Genomic DNA, 22,267 nt, shown 5'->3' with positions numbered 1-22,267 from the left:
TCTTTGACAATTACATAGAAGGTATGTTGCTTTATTAAGTGCAAAAATTATCCAGAAACGTTTTTACATGTCTATTTACAACCATGGAATTTGTCATTTTAATTAAATTGTCTATTTTTGCCCTATTTGAAAGGGTCATGAATAATAATGTTGAGCTCTGCTCTGATTGGCTCATGCCAGAAGCTCACATTAGTAATCAGGCCTTATATTTTGAGCCCTTATCAGACAAAAATACATTTTGATTAAACAACTAATCAGCTAAACCCTAGCATATGATATAGCATTTATTGGCATGTAGCGCTAATTCAGCAGTCACAACTTTGTTTTTAGCATTTTAACAAATTTGTAATTAATGTGTAATTTAATGTTTTCAAAACATGCACATTGTGTAATGGCTTCCTTTGCTGCATTATAAACCTAGACTACTAAGAAGATATTTTTTTTTAAAAACGAAGTCAGAATTGCGTTAATATATATACTTTTTATAAAAAAAAGGAAAGAAAAAATATACATAATTATGAGAAGTGCCCTTTATTTCACTTGAGCCCCTGCCCCTCAAAATGTCTGTGCACCTCCCTGGTTTCACATATGTGACACGTGACCTTTCGATGTGCTTACGCATTTGCGTAAGGTCGCACTGTCGCATCACATGGCTAGTGCAAGACCAGAAGTTGTGGTTTAAAAGTGCTTATTTTGGATTTCCTTGTCAAAAATGACAATCGTTTTGCTAGATAAGACCCTTATGGCTTGGTTGGGATTGTTTAGACCCATTTGAAGCTGCGTTGAAACTGCAATTTTAAACTGCATTGGAACTGTTGCGGTCCAGTAAAGTCTATTAAAATGAGAAAAAATCCTGGAATGTTTTCCTCAACAAACAAAAAAATCTCTTCTTGACTAAACAAATAAAGACATAAACAACTTGGATGACTTGGGGTGATTTTTTTATTAAAGGATTAGTCAATTTTCTTAAAAAAATCCAGATAATTTACTCACCACCATGTCATCCAAAATGTTGATGCTTTCTTTGTTCAGTCGAGAGGAAATTATGTTTTTTGAGGAAAACATTTCCAAGATTTTTCTTATTTTAATGGACTTTAATGGAACCCAACACTTTACACTTAACTCAACTCTAACTCTAAACTCTAAAGGACTCTAAACGATCCCAAACTAGGCATAAGGGTCGTATCTAGCAAACAATTGTCAATTTTTGACAAGAAAAATTAAAAATATGCACTTTTAAACCAAAACTTCTTGCCTATCTCCGGTCCTAAAAAGCGCCAGTGCGACCTCACGCAATACGTCAAGAGGTCACAGAGGACGAACGCGAAACTACGCCCCAGTGTTTACAGGTGTGGAGAAAGAGGACAGTTCCGACATTGTTGTATGTGGAATGATACTAATTAATGTCTTTGTGTCAGTTTACCTTTCTACGTCACTATGCATTTACGTGAGGTCGCGCTGGCGCGTCACAGGACCGGAGCTAGACGAGAAATTGTGGTTTAAAAGTGCATATATTTTATTTTTCTTGTCAAAAATGACAATCGTTTCGCTAGATAAGACCCTTATGCCTCGTTTGAAATCGTTTAGAGTCCTTTGAAACTCCACTGAAAAAAACTGTTAAGTGTTGAGTTAAGTGTTAAGTGTTGGGGTCCATTAAAGTCCATTAAAATGAGAAAAATCCTGGAATGTTTTCCTCAAAAAACATAATTTCTTCTCGACTGAACAAAGAAAGACATCAACATTTTGGATGACATGGTGGTGAGTAAATTATCTGGATTTTTTAAAAGAAAAGGACTAATCCTTTAAAGTGGAGTAATCCTTTAAACTGCATCACAAACTTGTGAAGTTGGACCTGCAGCTATCAAGCTGTAGTTAGAAGCATAGTTCCTTGTTAAGGGCGTTCAGACTGTACACGGCAATCGTGAGCATCTAGTTCATTTTTAATAGGAGGCTTTCGGAAAGTGGCAAAACGCTGGCAGTTTTGTGCATCATTTAGTGCAAATAAACCCTTCCACTACATGAGAAAAGCGGTAGCTGTTCACCGATTCCACTTCTTGCCGCATAACGTGTGAAACTCTGTTTAATCTGAGACTTACAATGATCACGGTAAAGCGCTGTTTTTGAAGAGTGTGCATGTGCATTTGTGCTCTAGTACGCCGAAGACGCCCTGAAGTGATGTGCACAGGAACTGCAATTGAATGAAATTTCAGGAAATAAAGCAAAACAATGGAGAACACAAAGTTGTCATTAGATGCCATGTTCGTTATACTCTGACATTAATTAGATCTCAAATGAATTAATTAGTATACGAAGTTATTACTCCAACTTATTTTTGACATCATTAACTACTGTATGTTGTTGAAACATGGTGGTTCAAATGATAGATGTATGCGACAAAGTTACTATTTTTTTTATGAAACAGTTATGACTAGCTAGTTAGTTTCTCCAACGATGCATTGTACTACGGTATAAAGTTATGTGGTTGTTCGAGAAACGCACCCCTGATCTGTTGTTTAAATATGCAGTGGCTGGTTGGTAACATCTTTCACGATCTAGATCTTTACAGAGTTGCACACGAAAAGTTCATTTTAAGATGTAATTGACGTATCGACAGTCAACATTTGTAGGCTTAGCTACCGTTTTTCTCAATTTGAGGCAATGAACATGTTTGGAGAATAAATGAAAGCGTTTGTCTTCGCTGTCTAGCTGTGGCGACAAATCAATATTAGTGGGACTGAAAATTGTGGGTCTTCAAAACTATAGATCCTCTGACAGTTGTAGTCTATACCATCAAATGTGGTATAAAGCGGAACATAAAACCTGTGAAAGTGGCAGACGTGGACAGATATGATCCTCTGCCACATCCCTGGAAAATAAACTAGTTTGTGTATAACACACTAAGAAAATCGATAAGTGGACTGAACCAAAAATAAACTGTGAGTGCTTTTCAGTCTATAGTGATCATGTAGTGTTTCATCCAGAGGCTTTAACCTCCACGGTAAGAGCTGCTGGGTTAATGGAACAATTTTGAACATACAGTACTTACTGTACTGTACTTAAACTTTTGCTTTTAGGTCATTTAGTAAAATCAGGATTTTTGCTGATTGTAACCATTGACTTTCATAGTAGAAAAACAAATATTGTTCAGAAATGATGAAGATATTGATAAATGATGGTAAGCACACAGTTGACAGTGTGCTTACCATCATTTATCGAAATATCTTCTTTTGTGTTCATCAGAAAAAGAAATTCATACAGATTTAGAACAACATGAGGATGAGAAAATGATGACAAAATTTAAATTTTTGCATAAACTATACCTTTAAAGTAGTTATTTTTGAGCCACAAAATTGCTATCATGATTGTTTGCGTTGGTATCATTTATGGCATTTAGAACACACTCTCTTCTTCTCACAGCTCCAGCAGGACATCCAGGTGCGTCAGAATGAAGTTCATCGGGAGACCAGGAATAGGGAGAAGAAGGAGAAAGAAGTGAAGAAGCTTCAATCAGATCTGGAGTCCAAACACTCCGAAATAAAAACGCTGAATCAGCAGTGCCAGCGTTTGCAAGACGATCAGCAGAAACTGGAACAACAGCTACAGGAACATAAAGTACGAGATTCTGATCTTGGATCAGTGGGTGTGGGCGCACCAGATCAGGTTGATATACAGTGGACAGATCTAAAGTTAGTGAGATTGGGGGTGACATGTAACGTTATTAAAGGGAGAGACAGATGAAGATTGAAGTTAACTGGTTTGGAGACAGCGGTAGAACCTCTTATTGTATTTTAACCCCATACATAGCTCTACAATGAATGTCCTGCTCTTTTAGAGCACAAAAAATCCAACTATACAGGATCTGTAAATGAGAAATTTTGTCAGAAATAGCATTTTCCAGCAATTAAGATGTGCACTGGAATCACACAAAAACATGCAGAACGTGTGCCGGTGACCACAGAGAGTAATTTGTGTTATTCCTGACAGATCATAAATGAGAAAGTCAGTAAAGAATTGGAACAGTTCCAACATCGCAATGCCAAACTCCAGCAGGATAATGAACAAAACTCTGTCAGCCTTGAACAGCTCTCACTGCAGAACCAACAGAAAGCAGCAGACCTAAAGGTACATACACAAAAAAACATATACACACACACACACACACCAAACCCAATGTGAAGGACATAACATTGAATTTTTTTATCGGTTTTCATAACAAGCTAAAGATATGCTATACCTTTATATACTTAAAGGATCACCTAATACTGTATGTTCACCTACTACACTGTAAAAATGCAGCATGAAAGTCAATTCAACCAACTTTTTGGGCCCTATTTTAACGATCTAAGCGCATTCTCTAAAGCGCACAGTGCAACGTCTAAATGGGTGTGGCCGAATCCACTTTTGCTAGTTTAATGACGATAAAAATGGTTTGTGCGCCGAGCGCATGGTCAAAAAGGGTTGGTCCTTTTTTTTAATGAGTAATGGGAGTATTTTGGGCGTAACGTGCAATAAACCAATGAGAGTCTCAGCTCTCATTCCCCTTAAAAGCCAGTTGCGCTGGCGCTATGTCTAAACCCTATTTAGATGACGGACTTTGTAAACTGAAAAACTAAGCGGAGGAAGAAGATCCCCAGTTTAAGATAAATGTTAAATAATTGTGTTGTTTTTCACTTGTATTGAAATTGTTATTTTTTTATTAAAACTTTTAAAACCCGTTTTCTTTTAGTCATGGAATAAAAAAGCAGGCTTTTTTGCTTTAAATGTATGGCTATCCAATATCATCAAAAAATAATTTAAGTCTGTAAGAAAAGGTTTGTACTCTAAGAATACTTTATTTGTAACAAACAGGAGATAAAGAATTTACAAACGGCTCTCCGCACGTTTCAGCACTTGGACAGCGTCAGTTTTTTTAAGCATTACTTAAAAATGTTTCTCATCTCACCATATCCAAAGGTTCAGAGTCATCATAAACAATAAATCCGTTTTTAAAAAACATTTAAAAACAGATGCATTTGTTTAAAGCAAAGCATTTATTTACTTACCAGGCTGCAGGTGAAGCAGCTCTTTGTGCCTTCTAACGTCTCATAATCTGTCCTCATTTATGTCCAAGAGACTCAATAATAATCTTTTACATTCAATCCTTTAATCTTTCATATTTAAAAGCGTTTTTGTGCTGCTGCGCATTCATGTATGTGATAAGCAAACCCGCCTTATCGTCCCGTTTATAGGCGCATATTACTAATGCGCTCTTTAAATAACAAAAAAACATATTGCGCCATTGACTTTAGACTTTAGACCAGGTTTTTGTTGGTCAATGGCGTAGTCTATATTAGTTGCCTCAAAATAGCAACGCGCCAACAATGCCCCCGAACACACCTTTTTTTCAGACCAGAACGCCCATGGGCACTAAAGGGGGCGCAAATGCATTTGCTATTTAAACAACGTGGCACTAAATGTGAAAATGATAATTCCGCAGGGTGGAAACTAGCAAAAGACACTTGCGTCGCGCATTGATCTGCATTGCGCCGGGTGTAAGATAGAGCCCTTTAAAGTTTTGAAATAACTTAGAAAACAAGTTGAAATTGTTTAACTAAATTTGTTAAGTTAAAGTAACATAAAAATATATTTTGATTTGAAATAATTTTTTACAGTGTAGTAACGATCACCTAAAAGTTTTACTATGTTTGCGAGAAATTTGTAATATTTCTTCAATAATTAAAGGTGCATTTTGCAACTTTTAAAAGATTCTCTTGACATAAATGCAATATAATATACATAACTATATTATCAGTGGTGTATTAAGTTATGTTTTATTACCTTAGAATGAGACGCGAATTGTCTGTGTGTCTCGAATGACTAGAATTTCACGCGCGAATGAAGCGAGTAAACTCAAAATGTTTACACGTCCAACTAACATATTTTTTCAACATATATTTCTATGTTACCGTGGCTGGTGTGAACGCAGGGGTAACCTTTATAAAAACACCAAATTCTCTGAATTCAAACATTATTGAAACAGTTGGGATAATAAAAGTACAGTACACATGTGAACAAAATATATAACACTGAATATTTCAGTCCAAAAATCTTATACTGTATATTGTGCATCTAAGTATTGTTTACCTCTATGTACCCCAGACATTATGATATACAGATAACCATGTACATAAAACGTAAGTGTGGAGATCTCAGATATGTCCAAAGGGATTTTTTTGTCACATTTAGTTAACTTCTGGGTACAATTTTCCCCCTTAAAGGATAGTTCGGTACATAAACACACAAAGTCTACTGTATGTCTACCCAACAGATTTATAGCGCTGCCATCTCCTACTTCTGTCAAAACTGTCTCGCTCTTATATAATTAGTGCCCTAGAGGATGAAGGTTTACGCTCCTCATCGGCTCCCATCAGACCTGTGATAGATCTTTCCCGCTCACAACTTCTGCCAGACTCATAACTGAATCACAGTGGGGGTTAATACGGCGAATGTAATACCTTTAATGAAATGCCTCGCATTCTCTTTGTTTCGGTGTGCATTGTAGTGGCTTGAACCCGGCGTGATATATGCATTTGATTGCAGACCACTGCAGGATATGAAAGCGGTATTGTTAGGCATTCTGTTTAATATGGGCATATTTTGTAGTGTCGTTTTGTTGACCAGTAAGAAACAAAAAACATAGACATGAACAAAACATTTCACTTCATGATTCTGCAGAGAGAGAGAGAGAGAGAGAGAGAGAGAGAGAGAGAGAGAGAGAGAGAGAGAGAGAGAGAGAGAGAGAGAGAGAGAGAGAGAGAGAGAGAGAGAGAGAGAGAGAGAGAGAGACTTTATTAACTCAGTTTAAATGAAACAAAACCAGATTTTAAAAGATTCCCATTTCTAATGTACAGCTCCATTTTAATCAGTATGCTCCTATATAGCTGACTGGTAAAGCTAGTGCTAGAGGTTTGAACCCACATACTGATAAAAACGTATACCTCGTAAGTTCCTCTGTGGATAAAAGCATTATGTAAATCTATAATATGTTCATTGGTTATGAGCAGAAACCTAATTTAGGCCACTAGGGGGCAGAATTTCAGCACTGTGGAAACTTGCTTCAAATGCATGAGGATGTATGCTTAGCATAACCTTAGTCAATTTTCAACTTTGAAATGTTATTTATTGGCATTTAGACTAGTAGCAAATGGTTAATACAATTCAAAGTGATGATATAAAGGAAAAGGTCTCTGCAATGCGAAAATCACCGTTGTATAAAAGTGTGAGACATCAAATATTATTAAAAAAGAAAGAATTCAGTAAATGTTGTATTAGCTCTCATAAGACCTCATAAACCCCTTATTCAAAAGTTTTAATAACAATATAGTCCTAAAGCATGTCCTTCATATTTATGAAGAAAAGAAAAAATATATAAAAAATAACAATTACCAGCTTTTCATCTTTATGGTGCCTAGATAGTGATAACTGTGGTATAACTGAAAGTATAAAAGAGAAGAATAATTAAAAGCAGATTTCTTCCTGTTTTGTTAGCCCTATTATCCCGTATTCCTTAATGTGCTGAGATTTGTGATAAAGAGCTTTTTGGGGGTCTCTGGAGTGCCATTAATTCAACCTGAAGAGCATGTTTACATTCTTTTAGAAAAGCTAGACACACAAACGATAAAGCAAATTACCTCAGTTTCTTCGTGAACACACACCGCCTAATACGCAACCTTACACACGTACGATCCTCTGAGAATTGTCCTTCATTATCTGTCTGATATGATATCAAATTGGTTTGGCAGAGAAACGGGGGACCCATAGGGCTACAACTGAGACACATTACACTTGTGCATTGACAATGTAGTCATTCATTTACGCAAACAAATTTGAACAAATTTCCATTATACACAGGGACACGGACTTTTAAAGCTGTATCAGTCCTGAACGCAATGGCTTTCAAGCTATTGATATTTTTCATCCCCTTACCCTCTTACAATCCGGTTCACATAATTAGATTTAGAGCAAAAGACAATTTGACTAATTTATTAGGCTTTTGAATATAATTATTTATCCAACTATTCTCCACCCTAGTACCACCCTTATGTCTATCCAATTATCTTAGTACCATTATTCCTTGTATCCAACCTGCATTTCCTATTATACCACCCTTGTGTGTATTCTATTGTCTATTCCAGTGGTTCTCAAGATGGTGCCAGGGGGGGGGGGCCCAGTTTTATGACATTTTATAAAATACATTAATTTATCATGAATTCTGTGTAATTAAACCTAAAGAAATAAGGCTACTAACCAACAGCACTACTTGTATAACTTAATATGGTTTATTTAATTAAAATGTTAAATTTTAGAACAGTTTTTTGTCATACATATTCTTTGGGGGGCCGCGAAGGAACATACTGTACACAAGGGGGGCCGCAAGCGGAAAAAGCTTGAGAACCACTGGTCTATTCGACTGTGCATGCGCCGATCCTACTTTGTCTGCTTGTCTCTTATACTGGTATCTATCCTGCTCCACTTTTGTCTGCCCTACACTAATGTCCTGTATCCCACGCGGTTCAGGTGAAAGAGGAGGAAGTCATTCAACTGAAGCAAGAGATCGCTGCGCTCACCAAGTTCAGAGAGGGGGTGCAGAGGAGACTCAGACAGATGGAGGAGCAGAAGACGGAGGTGGAGAAACAGAGAGACACACTCAAGAATCAGATCAGTGGACTGGAGAGAGGCGAGTGGGCACACATTCACACAGAAATGTAAAGTTTTAAGCTTTAGGGGGTTACTAAATATAATAAAATGATGATGAAATTACTTTTTACTGTACTACGGTTTGTTTGGATGGTTCATGATGACATATATAATATTTTAGGTCATCAGGTTCAAAGTTGCTGCTTGTTATTGTTTCATCACTAATGAATTATGAATTAAATGAATTATGGTCTGCTTAATTTTTTTTGTTTAGTGTAAACTATTTGTAAACCTTTGTTTTACAGTTTTTTTTGCAGGCACTGCCAAATGAGTTGAAAAATATGACTCTGATTAAATTATGAGCCATTCCACCAAATCAGTGCCATTTGCATGTCATAAATCATCACAATTGAAGTTAATCTTTTTAAACACTGAAACTAATCACACACATATGGGCAGTTTCCTAGTCCAAACCTAAAATGGCATGTTTGAGCTGCCTTAATTTAAAAACACCTTGTCTTAACATGTATCAGTGCCACTGTTTTGTCTCAAGATGCACACCAGTATTGCTTCTGTATGGTTTGTTTGTAAAAACTACTTAAATGTCCTTATGTAACTAACATGGTTTCCACTGGTCAGGAAATCCTTGAAAGTTTGTGAATCTGGGGGAAAAAATTCAAGGCCCTTGGAAGTTTTTGAAAATATGCATACATAGGTACAGGTCGTTGAAAGTGCTTTAATCTATTTTATACAAGAAGTTTTCTGGAAAAAAATCCATATTATTCCCTCTGTAGGATGATATCATACAAATTCTAGACTTTTTAAGCACACATGCTAAACCGTTCGCTTTAAATGTTTATATCTGTATGCGAATGTTGATTCATACCAAAATGCTTTTTTGCATAGTTTGACACATGAAAACGTCTCGGGTTACGTATGTAACAGTTGTTCCCTGAGAAGTGAATGAGACGCTGCGTATCCCTTGCCATACTTCCTGCGTCCCTGTAACGTGGTCTTTGGCAATATTTCAGATGGCAATATACTTCCTGGCTCCCACGACACCCTGTCTTTGTCGTTAAGCCTCACCATTGGTTGAATTTGATATACACATTCAGACGTACTTACCACTTGAGGTGTCCCCAAAGTGTCACCGCAGTGAGGCAGCGCAAGTTCCCTCAAAAGGTTAATGTAACAATATATCTTTAAAAAAGTAACACAATGTTACCTTGCTCTCACTTGAAATGTGTCCCCACATTTAGTCTTTGCATTTGAGGGTATTGGACTTAAAGTCCTTGAAAGGTCCTTGAATTTGAAGTTAACTAAGGTGTGGGAACCCTGAACTAACGCCTAGTCCTGGATTAATCCAAACCCAAAGAAAAAGCCTGATATTTTATTTCAAAATATATATTGGTTAATTGCAGGTAACTACTTATTATTTTTTAACATGGCATTTTAGTAACAGGACTGAAAATAACAAAATGAAAAAATATAAAATAAATACATAACATCACAGAAAAAAAAGGTACAGGAAGATTCAGAAGTTTCACTCGAGGGGTACCTTTAAAAAAAAAAAGTTTACCTTTGGTACCTCAAAGGTACACATTGGTACCTTAGAGGTACATACTGGTTACTCAAAGGTACATATCTGAACCAAAATGGTACAGATATTGTTCCAGTGACAACTTTTGTACCTTTTTTCTGAGGGTGTATATGCAGCCACACAAAAATGCAAAAAATAAAGATATCTGAAGGATTTTATACATTTTAAGGAGACAGATAGATAACAACTGCTCTTTTAGTGTTATGGGTTAACGTTTTAAATTATATAGTTAAAAATATATTCTCCAGGACACTTTGCTTAATAAAAAAATGTATCTTAGAATGTGTACACTGTAAAAATGTCTGTAGATATGGCAGTATTACTGTTTGCCAGTAATTTAATGTAGATTTAAATGCACGTTATTTACTGGCAACAGTTTATTCATAAAAACAAAGAGGTTGATGAGGATTTCTGGTTCTTAAAATCACTTTTTGCAGTGCATGTTTACTGAGTGTTGAGACAGTGCATGTTTTGCTTTGCCCCTGGTGTGAAGTTTTGGGCGGGGCTACAAAAGTGGTCGTTATATTTTGGGTTTGGGGAGGTGTTTAAATTCTAATCTGCCGTCATATTTCAGCACATTCCTGAATCGACTGATTTAATGTCTTCGTGCCAATAGCTGTTATATTTCAGTAAAGAGGACGTTTTCAGTTCTCAAGCTTGTTCATTTAAGTATGATGACCTCTTATATATAAAATTCATTTTTTGATTCACTGCCAATTTAACTTTGAACAAAGTGTTGCCAGTAAATAGCATAAATTTAAATCTTAAGTAAATTACTGGCAAACAGCTGCACAACTACAGCAAATATTTTAGAAATATAAGTATCTTGCATTTCTATACAGTATATATAATGTGTACAGGAATGGCATAGATTCGATGAAATAACATTAAACATTACAGCTCTAAATAGATAACAAAGGTAGTTTGAAAGTAGTTGGCTACTTTTGTAGCTTGACAAAATACTGATACACTGATACAATGCAACATTTTATAGTCTACAGCCCCATTCATTTTCACAACTGTAATTCTTGGAGTATTTCTGTGCATGCATCCCTCTGAAATCTAATTAAAATTAATTCAAAGGGGTCAAATAATAGAAAACATTTGAAATAAAACCTTACTAAGTAGACCAAGTAATGTTCAGAAATCTCTCTGCTGGTGGTTAACTGAATGAGCTTGTAAATACTGTATATGTCCACATTTATTGTTCAATGGAAAGTACTTTTTAATTCATATAAAAATTAGGTTAGCCAATTATAACAGAGGTCCACATAAAGGTCTTTCATAATTATATTCAAAGAATGAATATGTCATCTTATTTTATTTTCTCATATGACCTCTTTCCTCCACCTCATAGATTTTCTCTCCATTTGGCACATTGTGTCTACACCTCTCTAATCCTTTGTTGCTGATTTGAATTCAGATCTCTCTGTTTTGCATGTTTTACACTTAATTTCCTTAAACATCTGTTGCTGAGTATGTGTGATTCTGATAATCTAAAAAAGCTAATGTAGATATGTTTTCTTAACATACAGTGCATTCAAAAAGAAAACCATTTACTCCATTATATCCTTTTATCCTTTTACCATTATATCCTTTTAAAGCTCTGTTAATTCATTACTTCTTTGGAAAGAGAAATGGCATTTTCACCATGTAATAACAATGCATGGGACTCATTGTTAAATGTCATTGTTAAATGACTGGTGCTACAAGCACCTATAAGCTGAATGTCAACTATGAATGATTGACAGGCAGACAGCTTATTCGATTTGCTAAAAAAGTGCAGGCCACTCCCCTAACTCTTTTCTTTTTTGGGTTGTTTACGTAGACTAGGGCTGTCACAGCGTGACGGGTGTGATGTCTAAGGACACATATTTCAGCAATATCCGTGATGTACTGAGGCCACTGTATGCGTGGCATTAAAATAAAATCACTTACATCGCCATTAATGCTTGCAGTGTGAATTTATTTGTCAATAAAACACTGATGCGTGACATCTAGTGGCCAATGTCAGACTAGTAAATTTATAACAAAACTTTTCACCATTACAAATATTTCCTCGCAGGCCCCAGAGGCTCAGGGTGTTCAGGAACTGTCATAAGGAAAATGAAAGTGAGGCAGCGTTAGACTCCAGGGTGATAAAATGACCTCAGTTTCATTCTGATTCATGTTCAGAGCCTAGACTGCTTATCTGCAGGGTTAAAGCAGTCACTTTATTAATGGTTTGTAAGGTGTTACATGCGTGATTTAACTAAATAATAGAAAAGGCAAATGAATAGGAAAACAATAAAAACAGGGAAATGAGTGGAACAGAATAGATTTAAAAATATCTCCCAGTTCATCCAAAAATTTTATTCTTTTATTATTTAATTATGTCCATTCACTTAAATTATTGAAAAAGAGTGATAGGGGAGGTCTTTAGTAGGTTGTCAATGGATGGACGGACAGACACAGTATATGGATGGATGATGGATGGATGTAGGTAGATAGAATGATAGAATGATAAACAGAATGATAGAATAATAGATAGATAGATGGATAGTTGGATAGATGGATAATGGATAGATCAATAGATAGACACAGCAGATAGATGGATGGATGGACACAGTAAATGGATGGATGGATGGACGTATGGACAGACAGACAGATAGATAGATGGATAGTGGGATAGATGGATAGATGAATAGATAGATGGATGGATAGATGGATACAGTAAATGGATGGATGGATGGACACAGTAGATGGATGGATTGATGGGCGGATGGACGGATGGACAGGCGGATGGATGGACATAGTATATGGATGGATGGTCGATGGATGGACACACTATATGGATGGATGATGGATGGATAGAGTAGGTAGAATGAAAGATAGATTGACAAATAGAATGATAGATAGAATAATAGAACAATAGACAGATAGATGGATGGTGGGATAGATCGATAATGGATAGATAAATAGATAGATGAATAGATAGATGGATGAATAGATGGATAAATGGATGAATGGACACAGTAGATGGATTGATGGATGGATGGACAGATGGATGGACACAGTTTATGGATGGATGGTCGATGGATGGACACACTATATGGATGGATAATGGATGGATAGAGTAGGTAGATAGAATGATAAATAGATTGACAAATAGAATGATAGATAGAATAATAGAACAATAGACAGATAGATGGATGGTGGGATAGATAGATAATGGATAGATAAATGGATGGATGGACACAGTAAATGGATGTATGGACGGATGGGCAGGCAGACAGACAGACAGACAGATAGATGGATGATGGATAGATGAATAGATAGATGGATAAATGGATGGATGGATGAATAGATGTATGTATGTTTGTATGGACGTATGGACAGACGGATATATGGATAGCGGGATGATGGATAGATTAATAGATAGATGAATATAGATGGATGGATGGATGGACAGATGGATGGACACAGTATATGGATGGATGGTCGATGGATGGATGGACACACTATATGGATGGATGATGGATGGATAGAGTACGTACATAGAATGATAGATAGATTGACAAATAGAATGATAGATAGGTGGATGATGGATAGATGAATAGATAGATGGATAAATGGATGGATGAATATATGGATGAATATATGGATGGATGGATGGATGGATGGACGGACGCGGTAGATAGTTAGATGGATGGATGGATGGATGGATGGGCAGACAGACAGACAGACAGACAGATAGATGGATGATGTATGTATGTATGTATGTATGTATGGACTTATGTATGGATAGATAGATAGCGGGATAGATGGATGATGGATAGATTAATAGATAGATGAATATAGATGGATGGATGGATGGACAGATGGATGGACACAGTATATGGATGGATGGTCGATGGATGGATGGACACACTATATGGATGGATGATGGATGGATAGAGTACGTACATAGAATGATAGATAGATTGACAAATAGAATGATAGATAGATTGACAAATAGAATGATAGATAGATGGATGGATGGATGGATGGATGGATGGATGGATAGATGATGGATGGATAGGTAGATGATGGATGGATAGAGTAGGTAGATAGAATGATAAATAGATTGACAAATAGAATGATAGATAGAATAATAGAACAATATACAGATAGATGGATGGTGGGATAGATAGATAATGGATAGATAAATGGATGGATGGATGGACACAGTAAATGGATGTATGGACGGATGGATGGGCAGACAGACAGACAGACAGACAGATAGATGGATGATGGATAGATGAATAGATAGATGGATAAATGGATGGATGAATAGATGTATGTATGTATGTATGTATGGACGTATGGACGTATGGACAGACGGATAGATGGATAGCGGGATAGATGGATGATGGATAGATTAATAGATAGATGAATATAGATGGATGGATGGATGGACAGATGGATGGACACAGTATATTGATGGATGGTCGATGGATGGATGGACACACTATGTGGATGGATGATGGATGGATAGAGTACGTACATAGAATGATAGATAGATTGACAAATAGAATGATAGATAGATGGATAATGGATAGATGAATAGATAGATGGATAAATGGATGAATATATGGATGAATATATGGATGGATGGATGGTTTCACACGGTATATAGATAGATAGATAGATAGATAGATAGATAGATAGTAAATAGATGGATAGATAGATAGATGGATGGATGGATGGATGGATGGATGGATGGATAGATAGATGATGGATGGATAGAGTAGGTAGATAGAATGATAAATAGATTGACAAATAGAATGATAGATAGAATAATAGAACAATAGACAGATAGATGGATGGTGGGATAGATAGATAATGGATAGATAAATGGATGGATGGATGGACACAGTAAATGGATGTATGGACGGATGGATGGGCAGACAGACAGATAGATGGATGATGGATAGATGAATAGATAGATGGATAAATGGATGGATGAATAGATGTATGTATGTATGGATGGAGGTATGGACAGACGGATAGATGGATAGCGGGATAGATGGATGATGAATAGATGAATAGATAGATGAATATAGATGGATGGATAGATGGATGGATAAATTGATTGATGGACACAGTAGATGGATGGATGGATGGACACAGTATATGGATGGATAGAGTAGGTACATAGAATGATAGATAGATTGACAAATAGAATGATAGATAGATGGATGGATGATGGATAGATGAATAGATAGATGGATAAATGGATAAATGGATGGATGAATATATGGATATAGATAGATAGATAGATAGATAGATAGATAGATAGATAGATAGATAGATAGATAGATAGATAGATAGATAGATAGATAGATATAAACTATTTATATTATTAACTTATACTTTAACTATTAATACCATTTTCAAAACCAGTGGTAACAAGATATCATCTTGTTAAGGAAAATCTAGTGTAGTGGTTTTAACTTCTTGTAGTCCACATTTTAAGGCAGGGCTGTTTGCCCTCTCTGCGATTCACACCTGCAGTGCAGCGGCTTTGAAAGACATATGAGCTGAAGCAGTTCTTTAATAGATTAAAACTCAGGTCCTTGTCTTCATCCATCTTCTCGTTCTACCCTTCAAACCCGCTAACCTCATCCTTCTTTTTCAATCCTCTTTGACCTCTCCCTAACACCAGCATGTCCATGTGCAGAAGCATCCCAAGAGACTCCACATAGTGTATAGTGTACTACACAGCTCCGTAGTGTATTGGTTATAGATCTGGGCTAGTAACCCAAAGGTTGCAGGTTCAAACCCCTCCAGTAATGAGAAGTAAACTGTCACTCTTGTGCCCTTGGGCAAGGTACGTCAGTCGCTTCAGGAGGACTGTCTCTATAACTCTCAGTCAACTAAATGACGAGGCAGTTGCAAAATCTGTTTAGACTGTACTAGTGCATAACTTCAGTTTTACCTTCCCACCGTACCACACTGCTAAAGGTTTCCCCAAGGCCAGTGTAGCCGAACACTGCCATCAGTTAGTCAATTATTGACTATTTGACCTGTCCGCCAGAGGACGTCTGGCCACAAGTGTCTGAGGAGCCTGTGAGACGCAAAAGAGCTTTACAAATCTCGCTCTGAGTGATGTTGAAGTGTATGTGCTTATGGTAAATAAGAATGCTAACAGGTAAAAATGGGAATGTTCATTTTCTATGTGGCTGCTGAACCTGTAGTGCAATGGTTCTCATCTAGTTTTGCTTCAGGTTGCAGATTACATCACATTTTCCAATTGTTAACTTTAAATGTCAAGATTATCCGACATTTGAGCAATTCCTGCATTATGGATGTGACATTTGCAGTCAACACATGATATAAATTCTCAGAGAATGCGTTTATTACCAATATACAGTACTGAACCATCTATTTATATTTCCCTAAACCCAGAAAAATATCAGGCTATACATATGTTTTATATTTTAGTTGAGGAGATATACATTATGGATGTCAGGTTTTTGGGACACAACATTGTAGAAATTCTAAGACTTAAAATGCACAAAGTCACAAACCAGAAGCAATAGCACCCAACAAATGGAGAAAGGATCTCTCTTTAAAGGTGATATAGAATGATTGAACGGGGTATTTATCCTTGTTCTGTGATGTGACATGTAGACAAATTTTTTTTTGTTTGGGTCTGTAATGGCTTAGAAGCTTCCTAAAAACCTCTCTCAGATAGCTCTATTAGGGTGGGGGATTTTAAACAAGTGGTTTTGCACCTATTTGGCTCCCCCTACTGGTTTAACTTGCAATCTCATTACTGATTGGCTGACTTTGCTGCCACTCAAAAAATGTAGCCAATTATTTTAAAGTGTAGGGGCAGTGAGATGCCTGTGATGTCATAAGCATCAGTTTTTCAGATTGGGTCGTTTTCTGGCTGACATTTCTAAAAGAGGAATTTCTATGAGACTGAGATGTTTAGCATGTCTAGAACTTTTTGTATGTTCGTGAATGCGGCTAGACTACCATTATTCAACAAAGACAAGGTAAAAATGGTTTTTCATTCTCTGTCCCCTTTAAAGAACATAAAATATATAATTTCTTTTAAAGGGCACCAATTATCGATTCACGATTTTACATTTCCTTTTGTGTGTAAGTGTGTATTGGTTAACGATTTATTATGACTAAACCATGACTAAAATGCTAGTTTTGTGCAATGCAGAGTAGCACTTGTTGTTTTCTATGATCACAAATGCAGACATGGTTTTAATGCTTTAGTATCCTTACCTTACCAATCTGTTACGTCCTGTTCAAGCCGCGCTGGCAAAGCTGATCGATCAGCTTGTTTATTAGCATTTTCTGGATTAGATTTGGCTCGTGTTGATAAGGTAGTAAAGACAATATTAAAGGCGCTCTAAAGGGGGTCGCACACCGACCAAGCAGCTCAGCGTCGTGTCGCGTCTAGGACAACTCGGAGGTATCGTAAACCGGAAGTGGACATTAAATAGCGCGAGCTTCGTCAGATAGCGGCTACTTCAAAATGCAAAATATACGTTAGCAGCCCATGTTTGTGTATGGTAGCTGTCGGGGCCGGTGTGCGTATACTCATAGAAAGCAATGTGTTCGAGGTTTTTAGAACGTAACGGCGCTGCGCGGCACTGAGCTGTGCGTCCTGTGTGCGACCCCCTTAAGCTAATATGTGTGACGTCACTTCTTGTTGACATTCGAAGTGTTGTCAAACAAAATGGAGCATAGTAACTCCTCCCCCTCCCTCTCCCCTCTCTCTCACTCTCCCCCTTGCCCCTCCCTCTCCCTTCGGTGCTTCCTCACACGCACTAACCCCCCAAACCCCACCCTGAAATCCTTCTTGTCGTTTATTGGCTGGAACACATTTGTTTCGTGGTTGTAGGCTACGCCACTTTGTTTTTGTTGTCGATGAGCTTTGTAATAAATCAGAGCGTTTAAGGAAGGCAAGTTTTAATGAAGCAACAATAATCCACGGTATGTGACAAATAATGTGTTTTTTAAACCACGCAACCACATTGTATTATGCCAAATACACAAAATAACATTGTTTTTTAGCAACGAAATATGTGCTCTTTAATTTTGGAAAGAGACTATAGCGGCGTTTAAATGGAAAATGCGTCCAATGAAAACACGGCACTTTCGCATTAACTCTCATATATGGCAAAAAAGATTTTACGCTCTGGTGAGGTGATTTTTCAGCCACTAAAAAAAAAAACGGCGCTCTAAGGTTTTTCTGCGCTCGGTGCTGAGCGTCGAGAGTTGAAAGATATTCAACTTTGGGAGAAAAGCTCCGCTCATCAATGTCATTTCTCACACGGCCGTCCAATCACAGTGGAGGAGGGGCGGGACATTACCACAGCTACCAAAGCACTCAGCTGAAGAAAGCTGGCAGTCAGCTGAAAAACAGCTGCCATTCAGCATCCTCCAGGCGTTTTAAGCTGTGTTTAAAAGTTTTGGTGTGCCCAACCCCTTAATGGAAACGGCGTCATTTAACAAATCGTTTTTTTTTTGTCGACATTTAGAAAATAGTTTTGCGCAAATCTTTAATGCAAATGCAGCTAATGTTATAGACATGACAATCCTGAAAGCTGCACTTACCTAAATATGATAAAAAAAAACTTTAACAAAAACTTTGCATGCGTAATTAAACCGGCAAATATTAACATCTGAGATTTTAGTATCGTTAAATACTTTAGTAAAAAAAAAATATTGTAACATTGACATTTGCATGGAATTGATAATTTTTCAGCAATGATTTAATGCAGCCTAGCCGGGACGTTTTGTGGATCTCCACTTAACTTAGCGTTGTGTCCTTGATCCCATCTGTGCAGGATGACAAATGATATGACTTGTCATCGAGCCAGTAATATATAGTGAAATCCACGATATTTAGTGAACGTCTTCAGGCTCTGATTGGACGGAGGGTGTTTGGATGCTTGACGGATGGAGCCAGAGTCTCGTTGTCATCTTAATCGGGGTTTCCACGGTGATGGATGTTGTCATCTCAATCAAGGTTGGCTCTGTGATTGATGAGATGGGCCTTGACAGCGGGGTCAGTGAGCTGGCTGTCCGAGGATCTGGGTCATCCGAGGATAGAACATGGAATGGCCATTTTACATGACAGCACAAACCAGCCTTGTCTACCGGTGCTAGTTGACTATCTTTCATCGTTTCATATTTCTCATTTTCTATACGCCTTTCCAGTTTTCTTTACCTCTTTATGCCTGCATACACATAATGGGCTTTTTGAATTGTGTGATTATTTTACAGCAGGTGACCAAAAGTGATTTCGAAAAGAAGTATAAAAATGAGCACTACATCTCAATGGCTTTGAACAAACATCTGTAAATGTTCCCTTTTTTGTTATAGCAATGGAGGCCGCAAAAACCCAGACAGACACAGATAAGAAGGCTATAGATGAGCTGGTGCGGGAGAGAGACATTCTGAACAAGGTTTGTGCGTGGAGATGTTTTACTTATCTTCAAAACATTAGAAATGTGATGTGTCTTAAGGCATATGTCTGAAAATGTTATCCTGAGAATAGTGCAGGATGGATCCCTACATTTTTGTGAATCTGTCCTCTCGGTCTATTGCAATGCTTGCAGGTAGTCCATGAACAAGCTCTAATGCCATTATGTAGTTTAGTACCACGTCTCTTCATTATCGACTCTTCCAATATGTGTAATGAAACTCTCAGTTTTTGCCTCCGGCCTGATTCATTAATTTACACTGATGCTGCAGCAACAAGTTCAGATTGAATTGTTAAATTTAGTTCTCCCACGCTTCCCCATGCCGCTGTGATGCGCAGATGGATTTCAGAAAACAAGCGAAGGTGTATGATGTTTCTGCTGACGTGCTGCATATTGCATCGCTATTTTGCCTATGAAAATAACTAGATATTCATATTTAATTGCACAAGGGACATTCAGTCTCACGAACGCACTCGCAGTGGCATACAAACTTGGCTTTTGTTACCGGCTTACCTTGGAGAATAGCTCTTTTGATCTGTCGAACAGGAATACATCACAGAATAAAATCATTCTTTCTAACGCTCACTTGTATTTTCAAGTCACTCTTGCTAAATATATTTACAAATTGATATTTTGTGTAAACCCTGGCGTCTGTGTGCTCCTGCATTTTCAGAACATGATCAAGGCAGCGGGCGAAACCGAGAAACAGCACACCATCGTCAAGATACACGAACAGTCGAAGAAGACCCTCGAACAGGAGATTTTAAACTACAGGGACGAAGCCCAGAAACAGCGCAAGATCATCTTTCAGCTGGAGAAAGAAAGAGATCGTTACATAAATGAGGCCAGCGATCTCACCAAAAAGGTACGATGCTCACCATGTGTCCACGACAATGCAATTTGTCCTGTCCATGCTACACACGACAATGGGCAGACGTGACATAATCGCAAATCACAGCCAATCACTGTGCATGGTGCTACACAATGCACTACACTGCTGATTAGCATTGAACTTTAAACACCAATCTCCCAGCAAGCAATAACCATCATTTTACTGTCTGAAGTTATAGACTCTATATACAGTAGTCCATCTATGAGTAACTTACTTCTAGCCAAATTAACTTAAATGGATAGTTCACTCAAAAATGAAAATAATGACTCACCCTCATTTCGTTTCCAAACTCGTAAGCCCGCCGTTCATCTTCAGAACACAGTTTAAGATGTTTTAGATTTAGTCCGAGAGCTTGTTAACCCTTCATTGAAAATCTACGTACGATGTACTGTCCATGTCCAGAAAGGTAATAAAAACATCATCAAAGTAGTCCATGTGACATCAGTGGGTCAGTAAGAATGTGTTGAAGCATCGAAAATACATTTTGGTCCAAAAATTTTGACATTATTTAGCATTGTCTTCTCTTCCGCGTCTGTTGTGAAGCGCACACACGAGACTAAAGTCATGTGACTGCAGTGAGGCGGATGACATGTTTTTTTTTTCAAACTTACAGTGTGCGTTTCCCTCAGATTGTAAACGAAACCCGCAACACAAAAAAAATCAGCTGGGGCGCACCAGATAACACGTCAGCTGCGTCACTACAGTCACATGACTTTAGTCTCGTGCATGTGCTTCAAACAGACTCGGAAAAGAAGACAATGCTGAATAAAGTCGGTTTTTTTTTTTTTTTTTTGGACCAAAATGTATTTTTGACGCTTCAACACACTCTAACTGACCCACTGATGTCACATGAACTACTTTGATGTTGTTTTTATTACCTTTCTGGACATGGACAGTATACCGTGCATAGATTTTCAATGGGAATCAACAAGCTCTCGAACTAAATATAAAACATCTTAAACTGTGTTCCGATGATGAACGGAGGTCTTACCAGTTTGGACAACATGAGGGTAATTTCCGGGAGAACTATCCCTTTACATTTTCATTGACAGACCAAATTGCTTGCTGGGTCTATTTAAAGTGATGCTATCATCAAAAGTTGCTAAATTGCGAATCTAGGGTTTCAGATTGGGGTGGATCCTCAATCAATGATCGACCTTGATGATCAGATCTCTTATTGATATGGGGGCCATACGAGCTAAATGAATTCAGGAGGCCTGAAATTACTAGCAGCACCCTTGCTTCACACGCACACATTGCTCGATAAACAGAGAGTAATTCTCGTCTTGGTTTTTGCCTTGTAATCCCTGAAGGCATTTTTTTCATTCTGTGCTACTTGACTGTGCATGTGTGAGTCATCTTACTGATGAGTTTATAATGCTGTTGCTATCGCAACTGTGTGTGCGGCTGCAGCTCTGTGCTCACTTAAAGACAGTAACATTCAGGCACTTATGTTTAGGTTATAATGGCTGACTATCAAGATAAGTCGAGTCAAGAGTGTCATAAACAGTATAATAGACATGCTGAGCCTGTGTTATTTATGATACTAGACAGCGTATATGGGTAGACTGAGAATAAGAAATGTATTTAACCTTTGAGCAAAATCTACAAATTAGGGATAGT

The 22,267-nt window shown here is 37.5% G+C and overlaps 1 protein-coding gene across 1 annotated transcript in view; it reads left to right on the top strand.

Annotated features, from left to right (window-relative positions):
• The window catches only part of LOC135786148 (cilia- and flagella-associated protein 58), a 138,309-nt gene that overhangs the window by 9,153 nt on the left and 106,889 nt on the right, over window positions 1-22,267 (top strand). Inside the window, exons 7-11 of the mRNA XM_065295840.2 lie at window positions 3,418-3,612; window positions 3,985-4,122; window positions 8,557-8,716; window positions 19,652-19,734; window positions 20,426-20,617. Of these exons, the coding sequence (XP_065151912.2) occupies window positions 3,418-3,612; window positions 3,985-4,122; window positions 8,557-8,716; window positions 19,652-19,734; window positions 20,426-20,617 (768 nt within the window). The remainder of the gene's footprint in view (window positions 1-3,417; window positions 3,613-3,984; window positions 4,123-8,556; window positions 8,717-19,651; window positions 19,735-20,425; window positions 20,618-22,267) is intronic.

This window comes from Paramisgurnus dabryanus, chromosome 4, assembly GCF_030506205.2.
Source record: "Paramisgurnus dabryanus chromosome 4, PD_genome_1.1, whole genome shotgun sequence".
Classification (NCBI taxonomy): domain Eukaryota; kingdom Metazoa; phylum Chordata; class Actinopteri; order Cypriniformes; family Cobitidae; genus Paramisgurnus; species Paramisgurnus dabryanus.
The sequence above is the reverse complement of the archived record's forward strand: the minus strand, read 5'-3'. Positions and strand labels throughout refer to the sequence as shown.